This window comes from Gossypium raimondii, chromosome 11 (genome assembly GCF_025698545.1).
Source record: "Gossypium raimondii isolate GPD5lz chromosome 11, ASM2569854v1, whole genome shotgun sequence".
In the NCBI taxonomy this organism is placed as follows: Eukaryota; Viridiplantae; Streptophyta; class Magnoliopsida; order Malvales; family Malvaceae; genus Gossypium; species Gossypium raimondii.
In genome coordinates, this window is record NC_068575.1 from 49,757,857 (window position 1) to 49,785,252 (window position 27,396).

At 34.0% G+C, this 27,396-nt stretch overlaps 1 protein-coding gene and 1 long non-coding RNA gene across 2 annotated transcripts; one reads left to right on the plus strand and one right to left on the minus strand.

Annotated features, from left to right (window-relative positions):
* The first annotated feature begins 5,812 nt into the window (after positions 1-5,812).
* Positions 5,813-7,279, plus strand: LOC128034587 (uncharacterized). The gene is made up of 3 exons (XR_008190660.1): positions 5,813-5,854; positions 6,320-6,406; positions 7,201-7,279. It is a non-coding gene; the product is annotated as an uncharacterized LOC128034587 (long non-coding RNA).
* A 16,531-nt stretch (positions 7,280-23,810) lies between these two features.
* On the minus strand, positions 23,811-25,752 carry LOC105803332 (cytochrome b561 and DOMON domain-containing protein At3g25290). Its single transcript, XM_012635456.2, has 3 exons — positions 25,072-25,752; positions 24,598-24,852; positions 23,811-24,472 (listed from the first exon to the last, which is right to left on the minus strand). The coding sequence occupies exons 1-3, from the start codon at positions 25,699-25,701 to the stop codon at positions 24,161-24,163; spliced, it is 1,197 nt and encodes a 398-aa protein (XP_012490910.1). The 5' UTR covers positions 25,702-25,752; the 3' UTR covers positions 23,811-24,160.
* Positions 25,753-27,396: the final 1,644 nt, after the last annotated feature.

Here is a 27,396-nt window from a genome sequence, read left to right on the forward strand (position 1 = left end):
CCAAAAACGTCCTAAGGGTTTATTCAAGCTGGTATTTCATAATTTTTGCACCAAGTGAGTTAATCCTTGCCTTTTTCTTGTAATTTTTGTGTTTCTAAGACTTTTACAACTAGGTCCTATTACTAAATTCATTAGTTTTTGATTTTATGAATGAAATTGAAAGTTGCTATGAATATGTTCTGGAAGTATATGATTATTTAGCATGTAGTTAAAGCTTTAAATTGTTTATATGCCGATTTTATTGAAAGAATTGAATAGAAAGTGAATGTTTGAAACCTAATTGTAAAAGAGTTTGAAGCTAGGGTTTTATGTAGAAATTATGAATTTCAATAATTGTGAAATAACTTATAATGTCTAGGTTAATTGAGTAAGGACTGAATTGTATGAACTGTGAAATTTGGGGTAAAATGGAAATAACACTTGGCACTAAAACAGTTTTGTACAGTAGCAGTAGTCTAAATTCGAAAAATCACCAAAAATTATAGAGATTGAATTAGAGGATGAGTATAATATGAAATTAAAGCTTATTGAGTCTAGTTTCTTATAGAAGAAACGGTGTAGGCAATGGAATAGTAAATCATGAGATATAATAGATTTTGGGTTCCCCTATTCTGACTTTGGAAAATCATAAAAAATTGGATACAAATAATTAGAGGCTTAAATTTATAATTTTAAAATCCTTAATGGGTCTATTTTCAAAAGAAACAAACAAGAACATGATCCAAATCTTGTACGAGGAGATAATTAAGTTTTAGTGAAGAATGGTCAAAACTGTCAGACAGCAAAATAGGGATGACTTTAAAGACTAAACTGTACTTATTGGCTAAACCAAATATTCTTAAAATTTCATGGTAAGAATACATGTGAGTCTAGTTTCAGGAAAAATTAGCGGATCTTAATTTGGAGTTCCGTAGCTCAAGATATAAATAATTTAGTGACTATTACTCAAGAAGACAGCTCTGAATGAACTATAAATAATAGTGGGATTATAGAGAATGTTACATATGAACATGAAATGTATTAAATTAATGATTAAATTTATTTATTTAAATCCAAAAAATTCAAATATGAAGCTAGATCGAGGGAAAGAAAAAGTTTAGGATTAGTAGATTTTTTTGCATATGAACAAGTGTCGAGGTAAGTTCGTGTAACTTGAATTATATTCTAAAATGCTTGAAATGTTTGTTATTGATGTGAATATGATTTGAATGTTCATTGTATGAAAATTGATGAAACATTGATATATTTGATAAAAAGGGGAAGAAATCCCGATTGAATGGAAGGAAAATTCAATGGATCTCTAAAAAGGAATTGATGGTAAAAAGGATCTAGCCCGAACGGGTGATCCTATCCTGATATAGCCTTCCCGAAGAATATGTGGAAAATAGATTTAGCCTAGATGGGTAATCCAAATTAGGGTCTTAATTTAGCTTGGACTGGTAATTCAGATCCAAGCTCATTATAGTAATTGTCATTGCAAGGGATTTAACCTAGACTGGTAATCCCGACAATACTCTATGAGTTTATATTACGAGGATTTAGCTTTGGTGGTAATCCATTGTAATGATGAGGTTCACGGGAATGTGCTCTCTGAAATGGAAATGTGCGCACATGAATATGAATTGACGGACCCGGATTTGTACACTTAGGTGTACCCCTGAAAATCCATCGAAATTCCAAGTAGTTCAACGGGATAAATATGAAAAAATAACAAGGGGATGGAAATCATGGAATTGATGAGCTCATCAATCATGGTATATATATTATTGATACATGGAAATTATTGAACTAACTGGAATGTTGAGTTTGTGCATGTTAAGGGAATAATGCATTGAATGGATGTATGAATGTTTATTGCATTGTATTGAAAATATTAGGTAAGTATAATTCTTATTACATGAGCTTACTAAGCACAAAGTGCTTACCCTATTTCCTTTTCCCCTGTGTTGTAGTGTTAGAGCTCGAAGGTTGGATTTGGTCGGAGACGCATCACACTATCAACCTCAAGATCTCGGTATATAAAGAAACTTTATTTTGGAAATCAATGGCATGTATAAGCTAGTAAAGTAAATGTTAAAGTGGAATGAATGTATGGTTAGCCATTGGTATGGCTAACAAATTTTGGTTTTGGTATGTGATGAGGTTATCTTATGAATATGTTAAATCTATCTTGAAAATATGTTGAAATGGATTGGTTGGTTTAGATTAGTCTTGGTTTAAAATTGCAGGGAAGGTTAGATATTTATAAAGGGGTTATATTGAGTTCATAAAAAGAAAAAAAATCTTATGGTTTCGATTTAATCTTGGTTTAGTCCCGATGTATGTTTTGGGCTTCGGAGGCCCATCCAAGGGACGTCATGACATGTTTCAATAAATGAATAGTATTTAACTCGTAATAACGAAAAATTAATTCGGTAAAATCTGGTAATGCCTCGTACCCTATTCCAGCGACGAATACGGGTAGGGGGCATTACAAAAATGACCTTTTAAAGGGTGATAGCAAACTCCCTTCCTCATTTTAAGAGGTATTATATGTGCTTTGATGCACTAAAGAGAGGCTGGAAAGCAAGGTGTAGGCCACTCATTGGGCTAGATGGTTGCTTCCTAAAATGCCCATTTAAGAGTGAATTTCTCACAGCTGTTGAAAGAGACACAAATAACCAAATGCTCTATATTGCATGGGCTGTGGTTGAAATGGAGTGCACTGATTCATGGGCCTAGTTTCTCAGTCTCTTATCAACTGATTTGGGCTTGGAAGACGGGTATAGGTACACAATTATCAGTGACCAACAAAAGGTTAGTAAATATGCAATTTTAAGCTTGATATTGTTTTTTTTAATCTTTTATTTGTATTTAACTAAAATTTTATAACAATCTATCTCGTTCATTATTTTGAATTAGGGTATTCAGATTGCAATTTCTGACATACTACCAAGGGTGGAGCATAGGAATTGTCTGAGGCACGTGTTTGCAAATTGGTCAAGGAGGAAGTTAGAGAAATCTTATGAGTGTGATTTTTGAAAAATTGTGAAGTACACGACTGAGAGAGAGTGAGAGGATCTATGTTCAGCACTGGACAAGAAAGATAAGGATGCTTACGATAATTTGATGAAAAAGTCTCCAAAGATGTGGACTAAAGCATTTTTAGGGACTACTTGTAAATCAGATATAGTTGACAACAATTTGTGTGAAGCATTCAATTCAAGCATTGTTGAAGCTAGATTCAAAGCATTATCAGAATACCTGAGGATATTAAGACCAAGATGATGACTAGGATAGTACAAAAAAGGAAGTTATGTAATGGATGAATGCAAAATTATGGTCCATTGGTGAAAGCTAAGTTTGATGCCAACAAAAAAGGACTGTGTAGAGTGGCAACTGATATGGAATGGTAAAAATGGATGTGAGTTGAGGAAAGGAAGTTATCAGTATACAATAGACCTAAGTCAAAGGATATATAGTTGTAGAAGTTGGCAAATTAGTGGGATTCCAGGTTCTCATGCAGGTGCTGCCATGTATCAGTTAGGGCTTCAACCAAATGAATACCCGTATGAATATCATCACATTGATACCTACAAGAAAGCTTACTCTTTTCCAATGAAGCCCATAAATGGGCTACATAATTGGGAAAAAACTGGTATTCAGCCAGTGCTACCTCCTATTGAAAGGAAGATGCCTGGGAGGCCCAAAAAGAATAGGAGGATGGCCAAAGACGAACCAAAAAAATTGAAGCTTGGTCACTTGAGTAGGAAAGGTCTACTTATGACATGTACTCAATGTGGCCAACATGGTCATAACAAGCGGTCTTGCACAAATTTGAAACAAGTACAGTGTTGTTCTTCAGTTAAATATATTGAGTAAATTTTTTATTTTATTTTATCTAACCAATGATTATGATCCATTTTTTGTAGCAAGATGCACAACCACTTAAACAAAATGGGAAATCTTCCATTAAAAGGTCAACTACCTTAGATAAATCTAAGGGAAAGCAAACATTTTGTGTAAGTTTCTTCCGTTTACTATTGATATGAGTTATTTTATATGTTATTAATATTAATATAAAATACTCTTGTAGTCTGGTAGAACCATAAGGATCATGACGATAGTTTCATGCCAAGATGGTAGTGGACAAACTTCTTCAACACCAAGTCTCGAAATAACAAGCGAAAGGCTCCTCTCGGCCATCTTAGAACACAAGAATCAGTTGCAGGAAACATGAGTAAATTATTGTTATTTTTTTGAATGACTTCTGCTGTTTGTCTTGTGATTCACTATGATAACTTGCTTTTGAACTTGTGCCATAATTCATTTATCTATTTGCATCTATTTTCTATTTCACAGGACCATCTCGCGATAGCTCGTGATCCTAAAAGTACGGTGTAAGGTATTTTGCCTACAATATTCTGGTTTTTAAACAGAAGATGGTAGTCACATTTTGAGCCTACAACATTCTGGTTTTGGAATACACCATTGTTGAATGTTATTTTGTTGTATTGAAAACCAATATGTTGGTTTTTTTTTTGTTCATGTATATCTTACTCACATTTTGGTTTTTGGCTGGTATAACATTGGTGGTCTATAGGGTGAATGGTGTATAGACTAATCATATGCTTTTGTAAATTACATTTATCCAAATTACAATGGGAAAATCATATGTTTAAATGATCAAATTTGTCCTTTTAGTCTTATGTTTATTGTCACTGCATTATTTATTAAGCTAAATTAAATTAGGCATAAACAACAAATATTGGTCATTACTTCCAAGCATAATGTTAAATTATATAAAAAACAACCAATATTTGTCAATCAACATTTGCAACTGCTAGCTGCATATGCCTCTTACCACTACTGCCAAAAAAGAAACCTATGGTGATGCATACAATACATAACATAGAGCAAGAAAATACTATATTATACATTGACTTCTCTTTCTTGATAACTTTAATTTTTTGCTTCATGGTCAACATTTTCTTCCTTAATGCTACTTCTCCTTCAACACCACAAATTGATCTACCTCATTCAACTTCAATGCCAACCGCACTACTGCCACCATTATGGTTACCATCAAATGCAACCAAATCTATAGTATTATTTCTAAGTACTAAATTATCCTTCAAAAGATTTCGTTCACTATCACACAATTGACGCAATAACTCAGTCACACAGTCACACATTTTCCCGTCATACTACTTGAAGAAATCACAACCACCGTCCTACAAACAAATCTCAATTCAACCAAATTGGAATAATCCAAAATGGAAACAAAACAAATACTGAGATTTATGACATCATCAAAATAGATCTCAAGCTCAATTTGCAAATAAAAATTCTTCACTTACCCAAAAATCTGAACAACCATAAAATACCCTCCCCGGATTTAAATCGCTCTATGAAGTGTAATGGCCCAAATTTGAGGTTATCGGAACAGTGGTTTCGGGACCACAAATCCGATGAGAAAAATTTTATTTTTATTATATTTTTATGGTCTACAATTTCACAAAATGATTTCGTGAAAATTTCGTTCGAAAATTTCGACCTTTGGGCACTCAATTTAGCCAAAAGGACTAAATTGTAAAAAGTGCAAAAGTTGAGTTCTACATGTTAGAGGTGTCCAATTGTTATGAAACTTTAAATTAGAGGTCCTTATATGGTAACTATACCATTGGTAACTTGGTAGACAAAATGGACATGAGATAAGTGAAATAGAAAATTTTTAAGTTAGGGGCAATTTGGTAATCTAGTAATTAAAATGAATTAAAAGGAAAAAGATGACAAATTATGCTCATCTTCTTCATATGAACGAAATCAGCAAGGGGAAGCCATAGTTAGGGTTTTCAAGCTTCCAAGCTCCATAGTAAGTGATCCCAAGCCCGCTTTTAATGTTCTTTACGTTTTGAGATCCGGTAGCTTAATTTAGCTTATTCTAGCAATAATTTAACCTAGGGTTTATATTTGGAAAAATACCCATAGGTGAAAAGTGTTTATTTTGATGTTTTATGATAGAATATGAAGCTAGAAATTATGTTAAACAACTTTTGCTAAGCGATTTTAAGTGAAAACGAGTAAAACGACATAATCGGTAAAAATACCTAATGTTCATAAGTACATGTTAGAGTGGGAATTTGATGTTGCCATAGAAGGGAAAAATGTTCAGCATGTTATAAAAAAAAGAATAAGAGATGAAGTTTAATTTCCGAGCCTTGGGGCAAAAATGTAATTATGTAAAAGTTTAGGGGCAAAATCGTAATTTTGAAAAAGTTAGAGTCGAGGGCTGTTTTGATGAATGTGAGTATTAAATAAGTTAAATTTGCTATTTTAGATCAAGAAGAACGAAACTCGAGGTTAGACAAAGGGAAGAAGAAAGTTGAAGACTAAGTTGTTGAATTGGACTATATTTGATACCGAGGTAAGTTTACTGTAAATAAATGCAATATTTCAATATTTATTATTAATGCTGTTAATTTACAGCAATTATGAATTTATTTTATGAATTTATTTGATGATGATCCAAGCATGAAATGATAGAGAATTAAAATTTAAAAGTCCCATTGATACATAAGGATGGTATGGATACGAATGTCATGACATTTGGGTAAAGAGATCCCATGTAAGACCATGTCCGGGACATGGCATTGGCATCCTTAAGATCATAAGAGGTCCTCAGAAGACCATATGCGGGACATGGCATGGGCACTTAGACGAGAGGTCCCATGTAAGACCATGTGCGGGACATGGCGTTGGCATAAGATGAGAGGTCCCTATAAGACCATGTGCAGGACATGGCATGGGCACTAACATGAGAACATCCCATGTAAGACCATGTCTGGGACATGGCTTTGGCATGTTATTATCAGAAGAGACCCGAGTATCCTTATTATTCCAATGTAGCTCAACGGGCTTGTAAACGAATCATGTTCATGAAAGTTCAGTTTAAAGCATAAATGGCAAGCTCAGGTAAGTTGTAAGACTTAAGAACTTCTTATACTATCAATTGATGTTCAACGATGCAGCAAGAGTTGAGTAAGTTATGCACACAAGTATTCTAAGTAAACAAGTAAGAGAACTAGCATGAGATTAACTAAAGAGTAAACTAGAGATATAGACATTGAGTTTAATTATTTAAGTTAAATATTGTTATTTATTTGCTAGTAAACTTACTAAGCTTTATGCTTACTTCTTTTATTTCTCTTTCTCTTATAGTATTGCAAAGCTACTTCAAGGATCCTAAAGAAGTCGGAGATCGTCCACACTATCAACTACAACTGCTCGGTATTTTTATGTTGAACCATGTTGAGTATGGCATGTATAGGGATTTAGTTATTCTAAATGTTTGTATTTATGATCTTGCTAATGAGTGATGTGTAAGTATTTGATGATGTATGGTCATTAAAATGGTTAAGGATGAAGGTGTTTGTTGTTATGAAAGATTAGGTGATAAATTATGCATGGAAATCATGAAAGGATAAAATTTGGCAAAGAAACAGAATTCAGGCAGCACAGTGACGTGAATTTGAAAAATCACCTAGGATGGTATAAAATGAATTAGAGGATGAATGATATATGAAATTAAAGCTTGTTGAGTCTATTTTCATGGAAAAATAACAGGGTAGCAAAAGGAAATTTATATTTTAAGATATGTGAATTTTAGTAAGATAGGGTCAGAACTGTTTTTGGAGTCCCCTGTTCTGAGTTTAGAAAATAATTACAAATTGTACAAAAATGGTTATGAGTTTAAATTTACATGCTTAGATTCCTTAATGAGTCTATTTTCTGTAGGAACAAGTGGGAATAGCATATGAAAATCCTATAATGAGAAAAGTTATTTTTAGTAACAAGAGGGCAGAATAGTCGAATGGTGAAACAGGGGAGACTTTAACTAATAAACTGTACTAATTTGCTGAACCAAAAATTCTAAAAATTTTATGGTAGGAAGATATATGAGTCTAGTTTCAAGGAAAATTTACGGAGTTAAATTTTGAGTTCCGTACCTCAAGTTATAATTAATTTAGTGACCGCTGCGCAATTGGACAGCTTTGCTGTAAATAGTGAAAATAAATTTTCAAACCTAGTTTTTATGCTCCGAATTGGTAAGATAAGCTAAGTAATGCCTCGTGCTCGACTCCGGAAACGGTCTCGGGTAAGGGGTGTTACATGAAGTGTCTCTTGGAGCTAACTTATTGCAGTGACATTTTACTGTTGGTCCATCGTAGGCGTACTCCTTCCGCGATGACATTTTACGATTTTTTCTTCGAACCATTCAAACTATGCGTTACCCAACCTCTAGACTGACTATTTGAACTATGTGAATCCATAATTTCAGACGAAAAGGAAGAAAAATAAAAATTTCTGGCAAGATTAAGGATTTCACGATTTGGTTTTAAGGGATTTCACGATTTTATTCTTAATAGTTTTAGGGATTCAATGATTTGATTCGTAAAATTGTTAGGGATTTCACGATTTCATTTTTAATAGTTTTAGGGATTCAACGATTTGATTTGTAAAATTTTTAGGGATTTTAAGAATATTTCAGAATGCTAATGATTTAGGGATTTTAAAATTTAAGGATTTGAAGATTTTAGGGATTCAATAAAGATTTTGGAGGTTAGGGATTTAAGGTTTTTTTGTTTTATGATTATTAAATTTGTTTAATTTTTTTCCCACATCAGCTTATTTATTTTAATGTCAGCCACGTCATCAGTCAACTGGAATGCCACGTAGACCAATTTTTTTGACCGGCTGTTAACTAACAGTCAGCTGACGGTTATCGTTTCAACTGGGTTGATGTCTGAAAAATCCGTTACGTGAAGGGCCGATTTCAAATAAAAAGGTTAAGGGCATATATCCAAAAGCGCTTAAAGGTTGAGGGCTTTTTTTGAAATTATGCCTAACTTCAATCCGACCCACTGCAACTTTAGGGGTATAGGATTTGTAACTTTATCTTGCTCCACTGTAACTTCAGGAAGATAAGGCTCGCTATGGTAACTTCAATCCGACCCACTGCAACTTCAGGGATATAGGATTTGTAGCTTCATCTTGCTCCACTGCTACTTTAAGGAGATAAGACTTTCTATGGTAAATTCAATCTGACCCTTTGCAACTTCAGGGGTATAAGATTTGTAGCTTCATCTACTCCACTGCAACTTCAGGAAGATAAGATTTAAGGTTTCATTAGTCTGTTACATCGTTCTTTGAGAAACATGACCTGTGGAATCTATTTCATTGGCCTATATTTTATGCCAAGCGATTAAGATTGTTGTGGAATCTATTTCATTTTAGTGCTTAGTTTGACATTGATCATTGTTCGTTAAGGTTCTATCACTGATGTGTTACCATACCTTCTTGTTCAGGTCTGGTATCTTTGACAAGAAACCCAAAGAGGTAATCACAATCTGAACTATTCGTTCAAGATCTTTCCAACTTTCAAATTTGGTTAGTTCTAAATAGTGGTCCTGTTTCATGTCCCTTTACTATTTAGAAATATTTCAAAGCAACCACTAACCGTTATTTCAATGCAAAATGCTTGAACAAGGTCGTAAAAAATGGATAAGACTGAAATTTATCGAGAGCAAAGTCATTAATGAAAAGATTAATCAAAGTGGCAACCATTGCAAAAACACAAAGTGGGTAAAAATGAAACTAAGTTCCCCAGATATCGCAGTATGAGCTTCTCCGAGCAAACTTGCTGAGGCTTATCCCAAGTTGGATATGTGTTTGAGGGATCTAGAGTACTCTGTCGATGCCCCAAGATGTAAATTTTCTCCTCCTTGTTACCTTTGCGGGGAAACAACTATTACATGCCCATTCTTTGTTCAAAATTTGAGCTGCCCTTTTCAGGTTTTCAACTCAAAACTCCTTTGGTCTTAAGACAACATTTGCGGGTTTTCGCCTTGTCCTCTCCTTTTTTTCTTTCTTTTTAGGTGAAATACCTATTGGTTGAATGTGAATTCATAGGGTAGGGCGAATCTCTGCCATCCATCTCGGTCAAAATCAATGCTCCTCTAGAAAAAGCTTTCTTCACCACAAAAGGTCATTCCATATTCGGCATCCATTTTCCTCTAAAGTCTTTTTGTATGGGAATGATCTTTTGCAACACTAGGTCCCTCTTATAGAATTCTCTAGGCGAACCTTTTTGTCATAAGCTTGCATCATTCGTTTTTGGTACATCTGACCATGACGGATAGCTTTTAACCTCTTCTCTTCGATCAAGTACAGTTGATCATATCGAGATTGGATTCATTCTACTTCATATAACTTCAACTTTGATAAAACTTGGAGAGAAGGAATATCGACTTCAATGGGCAAAACCGCCTCCATTTCATAAATCAATGAGAATGGTATTGCCTCGATGGAGGTTCTGATAAACATTCGATAAGTATAGAAGGCAAATGGTAACTTTTCACGCCAATTTTTATAAGTCTATGTCATTTTCCCCACGGTCTTCGTAATGTTCTTATTGGCTGCCTGCATTGCACTATCCAATTTTGGGCGATATGGTGACGAGTTATGATGTTTGATCTTGAATTGACTACAAACCTTCGCTATCGTGCTGTTGTTCAAATTTAATGCATTGTCAGATATGATCCTTTTTGACATTCCATATCGACATATGATCTATTTCTTTAAGAATTTGCTAACTGCCAACTTTGTATTATTGGCATAAAAAGCGGCTTCTACCCATTTGGTGAAGTAATCGATGACCACAAAGATGAATTGATGCCCACTAGAAGCTTTTGGCAAGATCAGCCCAATGAAATCCATGCCCCACATAGAGAAAGGCCATGGAGAAGTCATAACATGAAGAGGTGAATGAGGCACATGAATTTTGTCTCCATAAATTTGACATTTATAACATCTATTGGCATAATTAATACAATCCCCTTCCATGGTGGACAAATAATATCTGAATCTCATGATTTGTCTGGCCATTGTAAAACCATTGGCATGTGTTCCGCAAAGCCTTCATAGACTACTTCCAGGATTTTATTGGCTTCAATAACATTCACACATCTCAGTAGCACCTGATCCTTTCTTCTTTTGTATAGGATCTCCCCATCTAAGACATACTCATTGGCTAGCTTTCTTAGTGTCCTTTTATCATTCTCGATTGCCTGCTCAAGGTATTTGCAGTTTTTTACATATCGTAATATGTCATAGTACCAAGGGTAATCATCTCTTTATTCTTATTCAATATTGTAACAATAAGCCGAGGCCTCATAAACCTCATTTAGATAGGTTTTACATTCTCTTGTTTGTTCACTTTGACCATTGAGGCTAAGGTAGCCAAGGCATCAGCCATCTGATTTTCATCTCGCAGGAGGTAGCAAAATGTAATGTCATCAAACTCCTTAATTAACTCGAGAAGTAGCTTTCGACAATCAATCAAATTAGGATCTCTCAGCTCCGACTCACCTATGAGTTGATGAATTACTAGTGCAAAATCCCCATATACCTCTAACATTTTGATCTTGTGTTTTATAGCTGCACGGATACCCATGGTACACGCTTCATATTCTGACATATTATTTGTGCAATCTAAATCAAGTTTACTGGTGAAAGGACAACGATCTCCATTTGGGGATACCAAGACTGCCTAGGGGTGTTCAGTCGGTTAACTGATTGGTTAATCGACCCGAAATAACATTAATCGAATTAACTGACCTTTCAAAATTTTTAACCGTTAACCGAACCAAAATTTTTTCAAAAAAATTAACCGAACCCAAAATTTTTTCGATTAATTTGGTCGGTTAACCGAATTAATCGAAAATTATATGTTTTTTTATTTTTGGTTAAAAATTAACCGAATTACTCGAATTAACTGAATTACCCAAATTACCCTAATTAATCGAATTAACCGAATTGAATCACTACATAATTAGAAACATTACATAAGTCTTTGAATCACTAACATTACATAAGTCTTGAAATTAACACATAATTGAAATGGAAGTCTTTAATATTATCCATTTGTATCCATTTCTTCTCTCCAAAAGATCTCTATTTGCATTAAACCTTCAAAAAAAACATGTGCAAAAATTTAACATATAATAGAAATATACGCATTTAAAAAATCATATAATATAAACAAATGAATAGATTATAAGTTAACAAGAATAAGATAGTAAGCATACCCTTCAACTCATGAAAGCTCATGAATTTAGGGTAGGCTCTGATGCATTCCAAGAAAAGTCTAAACATTGAATCAATTAAATAAGTAGGAGTGATATGGTAAAAAAATTGAAACTATTAAGATAAAACAATAAAGATATCATTTTCAATCTTGTCAAGCTCTTGGATTTGTTCTTCAATCTTTTTGATGTCTTCTTGTGATGATAATTTTCAAATCCAATCTTGAGTACACACAAGAGCTTGTACAATTTTAGGAGTTAAAGAAATCCTATATTGATCAAACACATGTCCCCCGATGCTAAATGCAGACTCTGAAACAACCATAGAAACTGGTATAACTAACACATCTCTGGCCATTTTTGAAAGAGTGGGAAATCTAGGGCTATTCACTTTCCACCACAATAAAATATCAAAATCTTCAACAAATTCCTCATTAGCCTCAGCTAGATATTTATGCAACTCAGATGTTTTATCCTCACCATAAATTTCCAACTCACGCTTTTTATACAAAGCTTGCATTTGCCTTTTCATTTTTTGTTGTGATTCATCGAGAGAAACATGTGTTGGCACACTCGATTGGCTACAAGTACTCTGAAGTGGAGGCTTATACTCATCAAAAAATTCATACAAAGATTCCTTCAATTTTTTCATCATTTCACAAGCTTTTTCAGAACTAGACATTTCACTAAGTGCAAATTCAAGATACTTTAGTTTTTGTCTAGGATCTAAAACACAAACAACAAACATAAGCAAATTCATCTTATCCATATCACCTCAATACTTATCATACTTCTCTTTCATCTTGATGGCCATAACATTGAAATCAAAATTACTATTTAACTGAGTATTTCGTCAAAGAATATCAATTTCAGAAAGCTCATCAAAAAAACTATTGGACGTGACATATGAAGTGCCAGATATACGTAAAGTGACTTCATAAAAGTGTTGCAAGAAATCCCTCAAGTTTCTAACGTTATCCCAATCATCCACACTAGGCCAACCCTCTCCCCTTTCAAGTTCAGCCCTAAAGTTTGTATCTTGCTCCTCAAATCTCTCAAAAGCTCTCTCAAAGTTCTGAGCAGTGTCTAACATTAAGTAGGTCAAGTTCCACCTAGTACAAACATCAAGACACAACATCTTCTTGCACTCTATCTTTTCCACCACAACACACTCCTTAAACTTTTGTAATCTAGCTGGAGATTGTCTCACATATCTAACAGCCCCCTAACACATTCAACAAATTTATTCATTTCCTTTAAGCCTTCAACAACAATTAAATTCACAATGTGTACCATGTATCTCATATGAAGATATTTACCATTTTGAGCTAAACCCCCTCGAGAGTTAAATTTCTTTCTCAAATAACCAATAGCAACATCACTTGAACTTGCATTATCAACAGTAACAGTAAACAACTTATCAATCCCCCAATTTAACAAGCATTTCTCAATCACCATCCCAATGGACTCACCCTTATGACTAGAAATTGGAAAAAAGTTTAAAATATTTTTATTCAATTTCCAATCGTTATCAATAAAGTAAGCAGTGATACACAAATAATTAACTCTTTGCAAAGAAGTCCATGTGTCAGTAGTTAAGCAAACTCTAGAACAAGAACTTCTCAAAAGTTGCTTTATCTTGACCCTTTTATCTGAATACAATTGATAAACATCCCTAGTCATAGCAGTTTGTGAAGGAATATGAAAACTAGGACATGCCACAAACATAAATTTCTTAAAACCTTTACTTTCAACAAACTTGAAAGGTAATTCATCAATCACAATCATTTGTGCTAATCCTTTCCTACATGCTTCTTGATCAAATCTCCAAGTTGAAAGATTCCCTTCCCCCCCTTCAACTCCCTTTCTAGGTAAAACTAGTTATCCTTGACTAGTGTCAACAACATTACTAGGATTTTTCTTACATGAACCAATATGATATTTCAATGACCCTGTCCCATTTTTTTCATATCACAACAAAATTCCTTTTGACAATAATTACATTTAGCCTTACTTGCACCCTCACTATTAATAATCTTAGTGAAGTGAGACCAAACTTTTGACCTTTAAGGAGCGACTTTTCTTTTCCCGGTAGTCCCCTTTGTTTGGCTTGAAGCTCTAACTCTCGAATTTTCAGAATCTATCGAAGTAGGAGGTGTAACACTACCCTCAATAGATGTTGGTTCGGTTGAGATTCTGCAAGAAAAAAAGTATATAATAAATTAAAATAAATTTATAATATTAAACATATTTTGATGTTGAGTTTTAGAAAAAACATAGTTGAGTTGGATTGTGTTAAAAATATACTTAAATTTTGGAATGAAATGAAATATCCTTTTCAAGTAGCATCATTAACAATTTTTCAATAGCATAATAATGCTTACTTTGAGACACTAAAGCAACACTGTAATTTAATTTAGGGCAGCATAATAATACTCAATTTGAAACATTAAACAACAGCTTAATTTAATTTAAGACAACATGAAAATGCTCAATTTGATACACTAAAACACCAACTTTAATTCAATTTATGACAGCATGAAAATGCTCAATTTGAAACACTAAAACAGTAGCTTGATTCAATTTAAGACAGTATGAAAATGCTCAATTTGAAACACTCAAACAACAACTTAAATTCAATTTATAACAGCATGCAAACAGTAACATACATAGCATTAAAATCAATAAACAGCAACTCAAGGCTTTTTAAACAAGGGAGTATGTATGCTAATTTTCCAGCATTTGGTCAACATATAAACTTTATAAGTAGTAGCCAAATTGTAAAAAAAAATGTCAACCAAACTTCCCTTCATTTAAAAGAGCAGTTTATGGCTTTTAAATCAAGGAATTTATATGTTGAATTTTCAATAGTTGGACAACGGCTCCCAGTCATAACTATGACAATCATTTATTTTTTTAATCAAAATATTCAATAAAAATCATTTATTTTTATTTTTTTGGTTTATTAATTATGTTTTTTGGACAGTTTGCAAATCTCAACCATGCAAGAAAAGAACACTGCTATTACATGAAGCAATCAAAGGGTTATTACATGAAGATGAAACAGGTTCGGGTTCGGGTGCGGAGATGAAAATGAAACAATTCGTAAATACAAATACTAGCTGATATCTATTAGGATTATGAAGATCGAGCTAATTTCATTCTCAAAACAGAATTTGCAGAAATTGAGGTTTTAGTTGGTGAAAGTACTCTTGAGCTAGTAAAAGCCTACCTCAACTCGCCGGTGATGGATGGTGATCTCGTAGACGTCGGAGTGCTGGACGGAAGGTGGCTGGTCTGGCAGAGATTTTGGGAGTTTTCAATTAGGGACTTGAAGTTGAAGGTTCAATTTTTCTTTCTATTGTCTATTCATTGTTGAGTTTAGACTTTTAGACTTTAGTTTTAGTTTTAGAATTTTATTTTTATTTATTAAATTATTTGAAATTTTTATGATTGGGTTGGGTGGGGTTGGGTAATTGGGTTGGGTTGGGTTGGATACTTGGGTTTGGATTGGGATTAGGTGAATAGTGGGCCTATTTATATATTATAATTTTATTTATTAATTTTTTTTGATTAAACTGAAAAAAATTAGTTAACCAACCGGTTTCGAACCGAATTGATTGTTAACTAAAAAATCAAAAATAACTAACCGACCCCAAACCGAAAAAATTTGGTTAACTTACTGATTAATCGAATTCAGTCGGTTAACCAAAATTTTTCAGTTTTACCCGAATTTTGCACACCCCTAGGACTGCCCCAATTCTGTTATCCATGGCGTTTGAGGCCCCATCAAAATTCAATTTCTAGATATGTTCTTTTGAAGCACTTTCTTCAGTGGTCGCAACATACATTAAATCTTTATTTGGGAAATTGAAATTTAAAGGCTCGTAATCCTTTAGAGCTCTACTAGCCAGAAAATTCACTATTGCACTTCTATTTATTGCCTTCTGGTTTACATAAATTATGTCGAATTCAAAGAACGTAATCTTCAATCGAGCCATTCTTCAATTCAATACAGTCGACTCCATCATGAACTTTAAAGGATCCATTTTTGAAAAGAGCCAAGTCGTACAACATATATTGTCTTAGCCTCCGGGTGGTCCAGACCAAGGTGCAACACAGCTTCTCGATTGGCGAATATCTTGTCTCATATTCGGTGGACTTCCTTCTGAGGTACTATATTGCTATTTCTTTCCTCACTGACTCATCATGTTAGCCAAGTACGCATCTCATAGAATTTCCAAATATTGCCAAGTACATTATCAGTAGTTTATCTGGGATAGGTGGCATAAGCACTGGGCATTGGACAAGTAATGTTTGACCTTGTCGAAGGTGTTCTGGCATCCTTCATCCCATACACCTAGATTATGTTTCTTAAGGAGACGGAGTATGGGGTCACATTTCTTGGTTAGTTATGAAATGAATCGGGAAATGTGATTTAATCTCCCTAAGAGACCCCAAACTTCCTTTTGAATACTTGGCGGTGGTAACTTTTATACGGCCTTGACTTTATCTGGGTCAATCTTAATTCTTTTCTTACTGACTACAAATCCCAACAATTTGCCCGATGTGGCCACGAAAGTGCATTTTGTTAGGTTCAGCTTCAACTGGAACTTTCTCAACCTCAAAAATAGTTTTCTCAAGACTTTCACATGCTCTTTCTTTGTTAGGGATTTTACAATCATATCATCGACATAAACCTCAATTTCTTTGTGCATTATATAATGAAACAAAGTTACCATGGCTCTTTGATATGTTGCTCCTATATTTTTAGTCCGAATGACATCACTTTATAACAAAATGTTCCCTAGATTGTTATGAATGTAGTCTTCTCCATATCTTCAGGATGCATCTTTATCTGGTTGTATCCAGAAAAACCATCCATGAAGGAAAACAATGAATGACCTGCCGTGTTGTCCATTAAAGTATTGATGTGGGGCAACAGAAAATTGCCCTTCGGGCTAGCCTTGTTTAAATCCCTGTACTCTACACACATTCACACTTTCCCATCTTTCTTAGGGGTGAGGACTGCATTGGCTACCCACTCCGAATATTTGACCACTTGTACAAAATTAACATCAAATTATTTATTGACCTCCTCTTTTACGTCGGGCCTCATCCTTCGAAGTTTCTATTGAACCGGCTTGCATTCTTCTTTTATAGGAAGCCGGTGACCATAATATCAGTATTTAGATCAGGCATGTCTTGATACGACCATACGAAGACATCTTTGAATTCTTGGGGTAACTCAGCGAGGTCCTGCCTTGTCTCTACGGTGATGCAAGTTTTGATTTTCACTTTTTTCTTTTCTTGTTCATCCCCTAAGCTCACAACTTCTACTGACTCTTTATGAGGTAGGATTTGTTTCTCATCTTGCTCTATCATCCGTAACAAATTAAGAGACAAGTTACAATCTCGATTATCTTCAAAGTCCTGAGGTTTCTCTAGACACATATCTTGCTTGAAAGAAGACTCTGAGTTAAAAGAAACGTCGCTCATATCATTGATATTTGGAGACCTATTATATGAATAAAAGGAGACCCAAGGAATATATGAATTTAAGAATGATTAAATGTGTGGTATGAGTAGAAGAAAAAAAGAGAAAAAAAAGTAGAATATTTTCCAAATGGGACATAAAAATACATTGTTTGCATTGAAATAAAGATAATGGACATGCGCCTTTTCACAAAAAGATCCCTATTACTCCCAGGCTTGGAGCATCACGTGTGTTCTGAACATTACTCTGAAATAGTCCTAAAAACTACAGGGATCTCTCCACAGTCCAATTATTCATAACACCTCCGGGGATGTAGGGACAAATTCTTGATAGGTTTTTTTTAGTTCCTTCTTCAGAGGCACAAACATCTTTCCTTTCCAAACCCTCGATATCTTCAAAGAATTCCAACTCTTTGTTATCTATCAGGCTCTGTACTAGAGTTCTGAACTCGACGCACTTTTGGATTTCATGAAACTTATTGCATGCAATGAAATGTAATGTTAATGAATGGAACAGATGTGTTCAAAAAGAAATTGATTCTAGTTCAATTTCATTAGAACAACTTTGTTAGAAAACGATTTTCTTAACATAAAACGGATACTTCCACTTTATCAAGAAGCCCATTTTCCATGACAAACTCTCTATTTAGCAAATGAACACGAATCAACATAGTTCCTCTGAGATGAAAACACAATGCAACCACAGCCAAAACAAAAGGAAACAAGTCAGTACATTTTGTATAAAGCTTGAATATAAAGTAAGGAATAATAATCAAAACATTCATTCTTTGTAATCTACTCAAGTAAACGCTAAAGGTTTGACATGGTTCTTCCTAGGGCTGGCTCTTAGGGTTTATTACATGCGGTTTGGTTCTAAAGTAAAGGTACCTAAACTGACAGATTCCTCGATCCTCACCCATTATAGGCTCATACAGACCGAGTTCAGTTTAGGGGAATACATTTCCCTATGTCTGTATAGAGGTGAAGACCTCACGAAGGAATAGCTTCTCACTCCCACTTAAGAAGGGTAAAATGGAGCGATTATGCCATACAATATGTGTGAAAACATACAAATATGAATTCTTAAACCTCAACAAAAATACGACAATATGTCTAGATCACTGTACATCCCGAGATTATTAACAAAGGCATTCGCACATTTTAACACCAAAACAAAACACAATGATGAAATACAAGAAAGGGATCGTTAATTTTAAACCAATTTCTCGATTTCTGACAAAAAGACCAAAAAGTAATCAACTCATGGCTTAACTCTCTTATTTATCCCCAGTGGAGTCGCCAAGCTGTCGAAACCTTTTTGGAAATCGACTTTTTATTTAAAACAAAAATGGAGTCGCCACCAATCTTTTTTAATTAAGTGTGATTGGATCACCTTAAAACTTGATCATCTTAATAAAATGTTAGATTTACTAAAATGATAATTTTCGGTCTACAAAATCCAAAAAATGGGTTCGGGAGTCGGTTACATATGAGGAAAGATTAGCACTCTCATAACGCTCAAAATTGGTACCTAGTTAATTACTTAATGTCTTGACGTCAAAAATTGAGAATCCGAAGAGAATTTAAAATGCGATTCCTTTCACGAGATGTTATTTGATGGTATTGAAAAAGTCCCTACCTAAATTGAATTTCTAATGAGGAAGTTTTCTCATTTCGGATCGATCAAGACAAAAAATCATGTCCCGTAAGTTGGGGCACAAAATCTCAAATTCTCGAAAATAAGAACGTTCACCATTTGATTATTACCGAAGTCCTATGTGTATTCAATTTTAAAAAAGGATGTTTGATTATTTTGGTTCAAAGAGAAAGTCGAACCCTGTAAGTTATGGCACAACTTTTCGAATCCCTAAATAAAGAACATTGCCTCGATTTTAATTATTTCCTATGCGTCAAGTAAAAGCGAATATAACATTTAATGTGATGTGCGATTAATTTGTTTGAGTTTGGTACCAAATGAACGAGTGCATGTAAGCATAATAGACAACAAAATAATGGTAAAAATTAAAATAGCTACATAGGTACATATGAAATAACATTATAATGAAATAATAATAAAAGAATAAAATGATTGTAGTAAAGGTAACAAGGGTAAAAAGTAAATGATTATAACATGATCATGATAATAATAATAATAGTAATAATAACCATATGTAATGACAAAATAAAATAAAAATAACTACTCAAGGATGTAAATAAAATTGCATAATTTAGAGAGGGAAAAATATAAATAATCATAAAATAAAAATGTTGGAAATAATAAAATAAAATAATAGGCAAAAAGACTAAATTGAAAGCTAAAAGAAATTATAAGCATAAATTAGAAAAACAAAAAAAAGTAAACAAAGGATTAAATCAAAACAAAATAAAAAGTACAGGGACTCAGGGTGTTATTTTCCCTAACCCAGCATACATGTCATTCCCTTGGTAGGTCAACAGTGGGTCAAGGGACTGATTTAAAAAGAAACTAAAATTGTGAGGTAAAAATTAAAACAAATAAAAAGGAATAGGACGGAATTAAAAAGGATCAAAAAAGTGAAAGGACCAAAATAGAAATTAGCCCTTCCATGCAAAAACGTGCGAATCCTATGGGGTATTTGGGTCGGATTTTCGGGTCGTGCCAAAATGACATCATTTTGGGGGTCTGAAGCCAAGCCCAAAACGATGTCAGTTTTGGAGGCTATATAAATTAAAAGTTTCCCAAAAAAGCATTTGGTTTCAGTCTTTTTTTTTTAAATCCTTTTTTCTTCTTTTTTCTCTGAAATCTCCTCTCCCTTTCCGGCCATTAAGGTCGCAAGACTTTGCCATGTGACCATCGGTCATTAGTCTTGGCGACTACCACCTACGGTGGTCGAAAAATAAAAAGACCCCTTTTTTAAATCCTTTTGAAACCCTAGAGTTAGATTTAGGGATAAAATACCCAAAAAAGGCTGAGATCGGCGAAAAAAAAAAAAAAAGGAAAAAGAAACCATTTGGTTCCGAGGCTTCTCAAATCGAAGGTGGTTCTCAACGACGGCTCGTAACAGGTAAAAGTTTAAACTTTGTTTTTATTCTTATTTTTTCAGAATAAAAAAGCAAATAAAATAAACTACCTTCTTTTTTTTTTAACTTCGTTTTTTTGTATTTTATTTCTTCTTCTTCTTTTTTCTTTGTGTTACAAGATGATTTCGGCTTTTATAGCCAGATATATTACAAGGTATTTTTTTTTTGTTTTCTTTTCTCTGCTTCTCTGCTTTTTGCTTATGTTTCTTTGTTGTTTTGCAGGTGGTGGCGGCAGAAGAGGTGTCAGACGGCAAGTCTGCCGACATGGTGAGGCTGCGGCACAAGAGAGAGTTGGGATTTCTGAAAATTTTTTAGGTTTTGGGCTGCTGGGTTATTGGGTTTAGTAGGTTTGGGTTAGGGTAGCTTAGGTTTGGGCTTGTAATTTGGGCTAATCTATTTTTTTGGTAAATGAACTTTGGTATTAATATTATTTTTTGGTTTTTGTTTTGTCTGGACCGAACGAATTTGGGCCACTACAGAGAGAACATGTTTTGTTTTCCTCAAAATTTAGTTTTTAGTTTCCAATTCATGATCTATGAAGACTAATCTTTTTGGAGATATGTAATTGCTCTTTCATATAATGTTGTTTTCAAGGTTTGAACTTTCATTCTCCTTTGAGAATCCAATCTTACTGTTATACCCAACACTTGTTGGTATCTTCAATGTCAAATTTAAATAAAGTATCATTTAGTTAAGGATCCACAATCAACCTATTTTATTTGATAAATTTGTATCTTGTAATAATATATAGTCATCCCTCTCTATAACAGCCACCCGTTATAACAACATTTCGCTATAGCAACCAAGTTTTTAGAAGAATTGGTGTTTTATGTATCATTTTAACCATCTATAACAACTTTTCAATTATTATAGGAACATCAATAATTATGAAGTACATTCTTTATTAAATTAGTTCTCTATAACAAAATATGGTCTAAATTTTAAGTAAAATTACATCTATTTCAATAAAATGATTAAATTTCACATAAACAACTCTATTAATCATATTTTATTAAATTAAAATAATTTTCAATCGGTGAAATTAAAGATATCAATTCAATAAACTATTAGGTTCCTTAATTAAATATTCTACTATGAATTTGGAACATCATAAGCTTACAAATTGATTACTTGAATTTAGTAACTCGTGATAAATTAATTAAATAAATTTAATAACGCATATTGATTAATTCAACTTGTTTATAATTCATCATGTGAAAAATGTAAAATAAAAGATGTATAAAAGTAATAATATATGTACATGTTATACATCTTTTACTTTTGTTGATCCGATCCCATTTTTTTAAACATAATTCTCACTTTTTTATATAATGTGATAAGCTTATAACGATTATCTCATATTGTTATAGGTGTATAATTGTCACCTCTTTATAATAGATAAAATCTGAGCAGACAAATGAAGTTGTTATAGAAAGAGTTGAATGTAAATGAAATAAAAAAAGAGAGCAAAGTTTGTAACTAATATGAAGAGGGGATAAGAAATTAGTGGGTTGAAGGTATTTCACTTGTAATTTATTGGTATGTTAAAGATATGATTATGGTAGAGAGTCATTTGATTGTTGAGGTTTCTTTGTCACTTGCCTTGGTTGGTAAAGGTTAGTGAGGAGACAATCTAACTGCTGCCTGCCCCTTGGAATTAAGGGACATTTTATTCCAAATAACGAGGGGGAAAGCTTGTTAATCACATGCGAATCTAATAAAGAGAGGTACCCATCGTAAACAAAGGAACAAAACCAAAAGCTAAAGCAAATGTGGGGGAACCAAGCCAAAAGTTGCATAATTATATCAAATTATGAGATGCCCCCTGTTTTAATACCACTTTAAAGTAACAATCAAGTCAAACCAAACTCTCAATTAAAAGTGTAGAGTAGAGAAATAAAGTTAAGGATGAGATTTTGAATTTTGAAAGTTTGAATTTGAGAATAATGGTAATATATGAGTTTTTCTCCCCTTTTGTTCAGTTCTTTTCAAATTAGTTTGATATCCATTTAATTCTTTATATATCATGTATAGTATTGATTGTATTTTACATTATAGTTGATCGGACATAAATATAGTCGTAAATAGAAATGAAGTCCAAGGTTGGACATAAATCCGTTTCGGAGGTGTGAAGAAATTTCATGGGAGAGTAAAAGTTGAGAAACAGCATCAAAGATATGATGACTGTGTAACCATTTTTCCTTATATCATCAAATTAACGCGTCAATTTGATGGGAGCAAAGCAAGCACTAAAGTAGGTATCTATTCTTATTGCTAATAATAACTTCACCAACACCTGTCTTAATTTGGATGTCATTTTCGCCAGAATGTTCGTTGCCTTTGACATTGCTTGCAGTTGCACCTCCCTTTCTTTGGCTTCTGAAAATGGTCTTCACTTGGACTCATGTTTACATAATCTAGTGAGAGAGGGTAAATGGAAAATTTGCCTTTTCATCATCCCAAAAACCAATTATTTTGTTTAAGTTTCTTTTTGATGCAAAATTTCTCACCTATAAAGATTTACATTTAATTTCCTAATACAATTTCTTCTTGCCTTCACAGTTGAATCCAACCTCCACAGAGAGTCATATAGAGTTTACATAGGGAGACGCCTCGATTGATAGAGATTGATACTTGCATTATAGAAGTACTTGGACACGCCGTGGATTGAACCACCAACCAAGGTTTTTTATTATTGAAGAGGGTTAACTCATTTAGAAAAAGTCTTTAAAGTGTCGTTTGCCAAGCAGTTGACGCTGCCCTCAACAAATGAAAGTATTGTCCTCGTAGCCAGGGTTTTAACAACTGAAGGTATTGTCCCTGTGGTTGAGGTTTTGTCCCCCAACCTACACAGAGTGTCGTGTATATTTCACGTGGCTTAAAAGTTACCCATGAACCTAATCAACATGTCAAATTGATAAATTTTGACAAAAAATACTTATGATTTTAATGATTTGGATTGATACTTTTAAATAAAAAAAGGACTTAATTTTTAAAATTTTAAATACAAAAATTAAATCTCAAATTTTGTCAAAATAGGGGACCAACGGGCAACGGCATATTTTAACTTCTAAAGAATCATAGAATCAGATACCAATGAACTTCTAGAATTGCAGGTAAAAGCCAAGATTTGATATCAAATACTAGAATCCTCATAAACCATAGTGAAAAGAAAAAGAATTATGAATACAATCTGTTTCACAATCATTTTCAATACATATTCAAACTTATAAAGTTTCACCCTTCCTATATTCTATCCGAAAAAAAGATAGCTGATATACTCGGCAATATATATATATACACACGATATGTACATACATACAAATACTAGTGATGATAGCAATATATGGAATCAAGAGATCATACAATAGACAAAAATAAATAACTGGTCCGGGATCGGTAAACCTCATGTAGCGTCTCGAGTCTAGAGAGGGCGACGGTTGCTACAAAACCAGGTTGGACTACAAGGAATCGGTTGATCACATGGCAAGAGGCTGTTGATTAGATTGAGCATTGTTGTATCCATCATAGGGTTTTGTGGATTTCCTGGACTTTCTCTTCAACACTACAATCCATGTAATAGCTTCCAATAGCAACGAAATCCCGCCCATCGCAATGATCACAATCATATATGCCGATTTCCACTTATGCTCAGGCTTCAAGATATTGAAGCCCTTGAACACATTGATGATGCCGAGGACAAGTATCGCGTATCCAAAACTGTGGTGGTAAATGTTCCAGTAGAAACGGAGCTTGTGATCCTTTTTAGGCCTTAAAAACAAAGCAAAGATCTAGCAAAGACAAACAATAAATTCCAACTTCAGTGTCACAAAGCATCAAGAGAAACAAGCTGACAAACTAAAATCCACCCAATAGTCTATGACAAGTATTGCATATATACAAATTTAAGAAATACCTGGACAGTAGCGAGGACGAAAAGGGCAATCCCAATGTATCTATGACCCGAATATGTGATACCAGAGGATTCACTTCCAAGCTTAAGACCAGTTCCCCAGCCAGCAACTCCTATGGCATAAGCTGATATTTGACAGAAAACATGAAGATAAAACCAAGCTGGATCTGCTGACTCAAAGCTTCTTATGTACCTAGCAATCATAGCTCCAAGTGGAAACAAAATTCCCCAACTCACAGTATTCAGTATCCCATGGATCTGTCATCAAAAATTTTCTTCTCAAATTCAACATACTCATAGTCAATCGAGTACACAAATATAATTTCTTTTTGTGTGTGTGTGAAAAAGAATCACCATTTAGTTCAAAATTGCTAATTTTAATAATCAAGTACCTCAGTCAACAATTTCTGTATTTTGAAATTCTTCAAATAAAACATGGAAATATAAAGATTTGTAGGGATTAAAAGGGAAGCTAACATTTTTCTTCTTAATGGTGGTGTCTCCTCCAGAATTAGTGCTACTCTGTCCATTTTTCAAATCTAGCGTTCCTTTAGAACGCAAATTGGCGGCGGCGAAGTCATGTCTTTCTAACATGCCACCTTCTCCAACGCCGGGACCAACTTGCCACACTTGATTAATCGTCCCTTTCGCCGCTAAATTCGCCGGAACCTTAATTGTAGCGAAAATGGCCAGGCTCCCGTCGCTTCTAGTCTCCGCCGTCTTATCTGGAACTTCGAACGACAAATCCTTCGGCACAATGGAAGAATAAGAGCTGATGTCAAAAGTATGCACGACGGCAACGCCGGTGGTGGAGTTTTTGTAAGCGACGAGTGCTTGGGAACCGGCCATGCCGGTGGCGTTGGGATTTATGGCCCAGGAAATCCATCCGCCGGGTTTGGAAGGAGTAGAGATGAAGGCGACGGAGAGAGTAGTGTTAGAAGGGTCGTAAGTGAAGTGGAGGTAAGAGGCGAGAGAAGGAAGGTCGAGGCAGTTGGAGTAAACTTGGTTTTTCGTAAACTTCTGGGAGGAACAGGTGAGGGAAATCGCCGGTGAAATAAGCAGCGCCCACAAGGTGAAGAAAAGAGACGCCAAGAACGATGTAGCCATTTTTTTCCGACGAAACTGAAAATGAACGGGCAAGCAGTTAAGTGAGAAGGCATAAAGTTGGCGGAATAAATAGAAGCCAAAAAGGACTTGACTAATGGTTATCTGACACGTGTAATGTTGGTAAGGGAGGGGGTCGAGGTTATCACAACGCTAAATATAAAGTGGAAGTGGAAACCTTCTTGAAAAATTAGTTGTTATTTTTTTTTGGTAGCAAAGGAGAAATATATATCGATTATAAAGAAATATTAGAATCATAAAATAAATTTTGGCCATCCTTCTTTACTGTAAGTAAATTTTGGAGAACATGGGAATCAATCCAGCTAAGAGTGTAAGTAATAATATTTGCCTCCTTCCTCTAATCTTTTCTACAAAGTTGTTGAATTTTTAGATCAAATCTCTATTTACCTGTGCTTGAAGTTTACTATTAAGAGCTTCAATAACTAGAGCATAATCAGTTTCAACAATGATATTAGTCTATTTGGCAGACTAAGCTAATTGGAAACCATCATAAATCACCTATAACTTTGCTTGTGCAACACCGCATTTGTCGATATTTTTTTCAATCCTACAAATCCACCTATCGTGTTCATACCTAGCCACTGCCGCCGAGGAAACTAAGCTTGAGCCTGGATTGCGTGCCCCATCCGTGCTCAACTTAATGGATCTTATAAGTGGGGGAAATTAAATTTGACATCGATTCTGTCTTCCTAGAGTACAATCTAAACTACCTGCCGTCAGGCTCGACCCTGGGAGTTGTTTAAGAGTGTAGTCGCCTAGGGCCCAGGGCTGGAAGGGGCCCAAAAATCCTTTTTTTTTTCAACTTTTAATGTGGGAAAAAAATTTCAGACTAAAACAAATTAATTAAATGCTTTGGGCTTTCAATTTTTCACCATAAGTGATTCATCTCCTAGGTAGGGGTGAGCATTCAACCGAATCGAGTGAAATATTTTCATGTTAATCGAGTTCACGAGTCCTATTTTATCGTTCTAATTCAATTTAAATTTTTTTCGAATCGAGTCGAGTTAAATGAAAATTGAGTCTAGTCGAATAGATTGGAATTGTTCGAGTTAAATTAAAAAAATTAAGCATGTCAATTAAAAATATTGTCACAAGATAACTAATTCCATACTAGAGCACATAAATTTGAAACCATATATATTTAAAAATATTCAAATAAAATATTTAAAAATAAGATACTTGAGTATGATTTTAATTAGGCCCCAAATTATTATTTTAATTTTTTTTAAAATTTTTAAAATTTTTTAAATTTTTTAAATTTTTATAAATATTTTGTATTTTAAAAATTATTTTGAATTGTTTTATTTTATTTTTGTAATTTTTATTGTGGGAGAGACAAATTCGCTTATTTTCAAAGTTGACAGGGACTAAATGGGTATTTACAATAATTTGTTATTCAAATTATTTGAATTATTCGAGTTATTCGAATTGTGAAATTCAACTCGACTCAAACTCGAATCGAGTTGACTCGAATAATTCAAATAGCTCAAATAACTTGAAGTTCAATAAAAATTTTATTTTTTTAATCGAATCGAGTTTTGCTCACCCCTACTCATAAGACCTCAAAATTTTTTCACCTTCTATAGTATTACGTTTTATATTTTTTTTTAAAAGGGCCCAATTGATTGTTTCGCCTAGAGCCCCAAAAATGCCAAGAACGAGTTTGGGCATCACTTG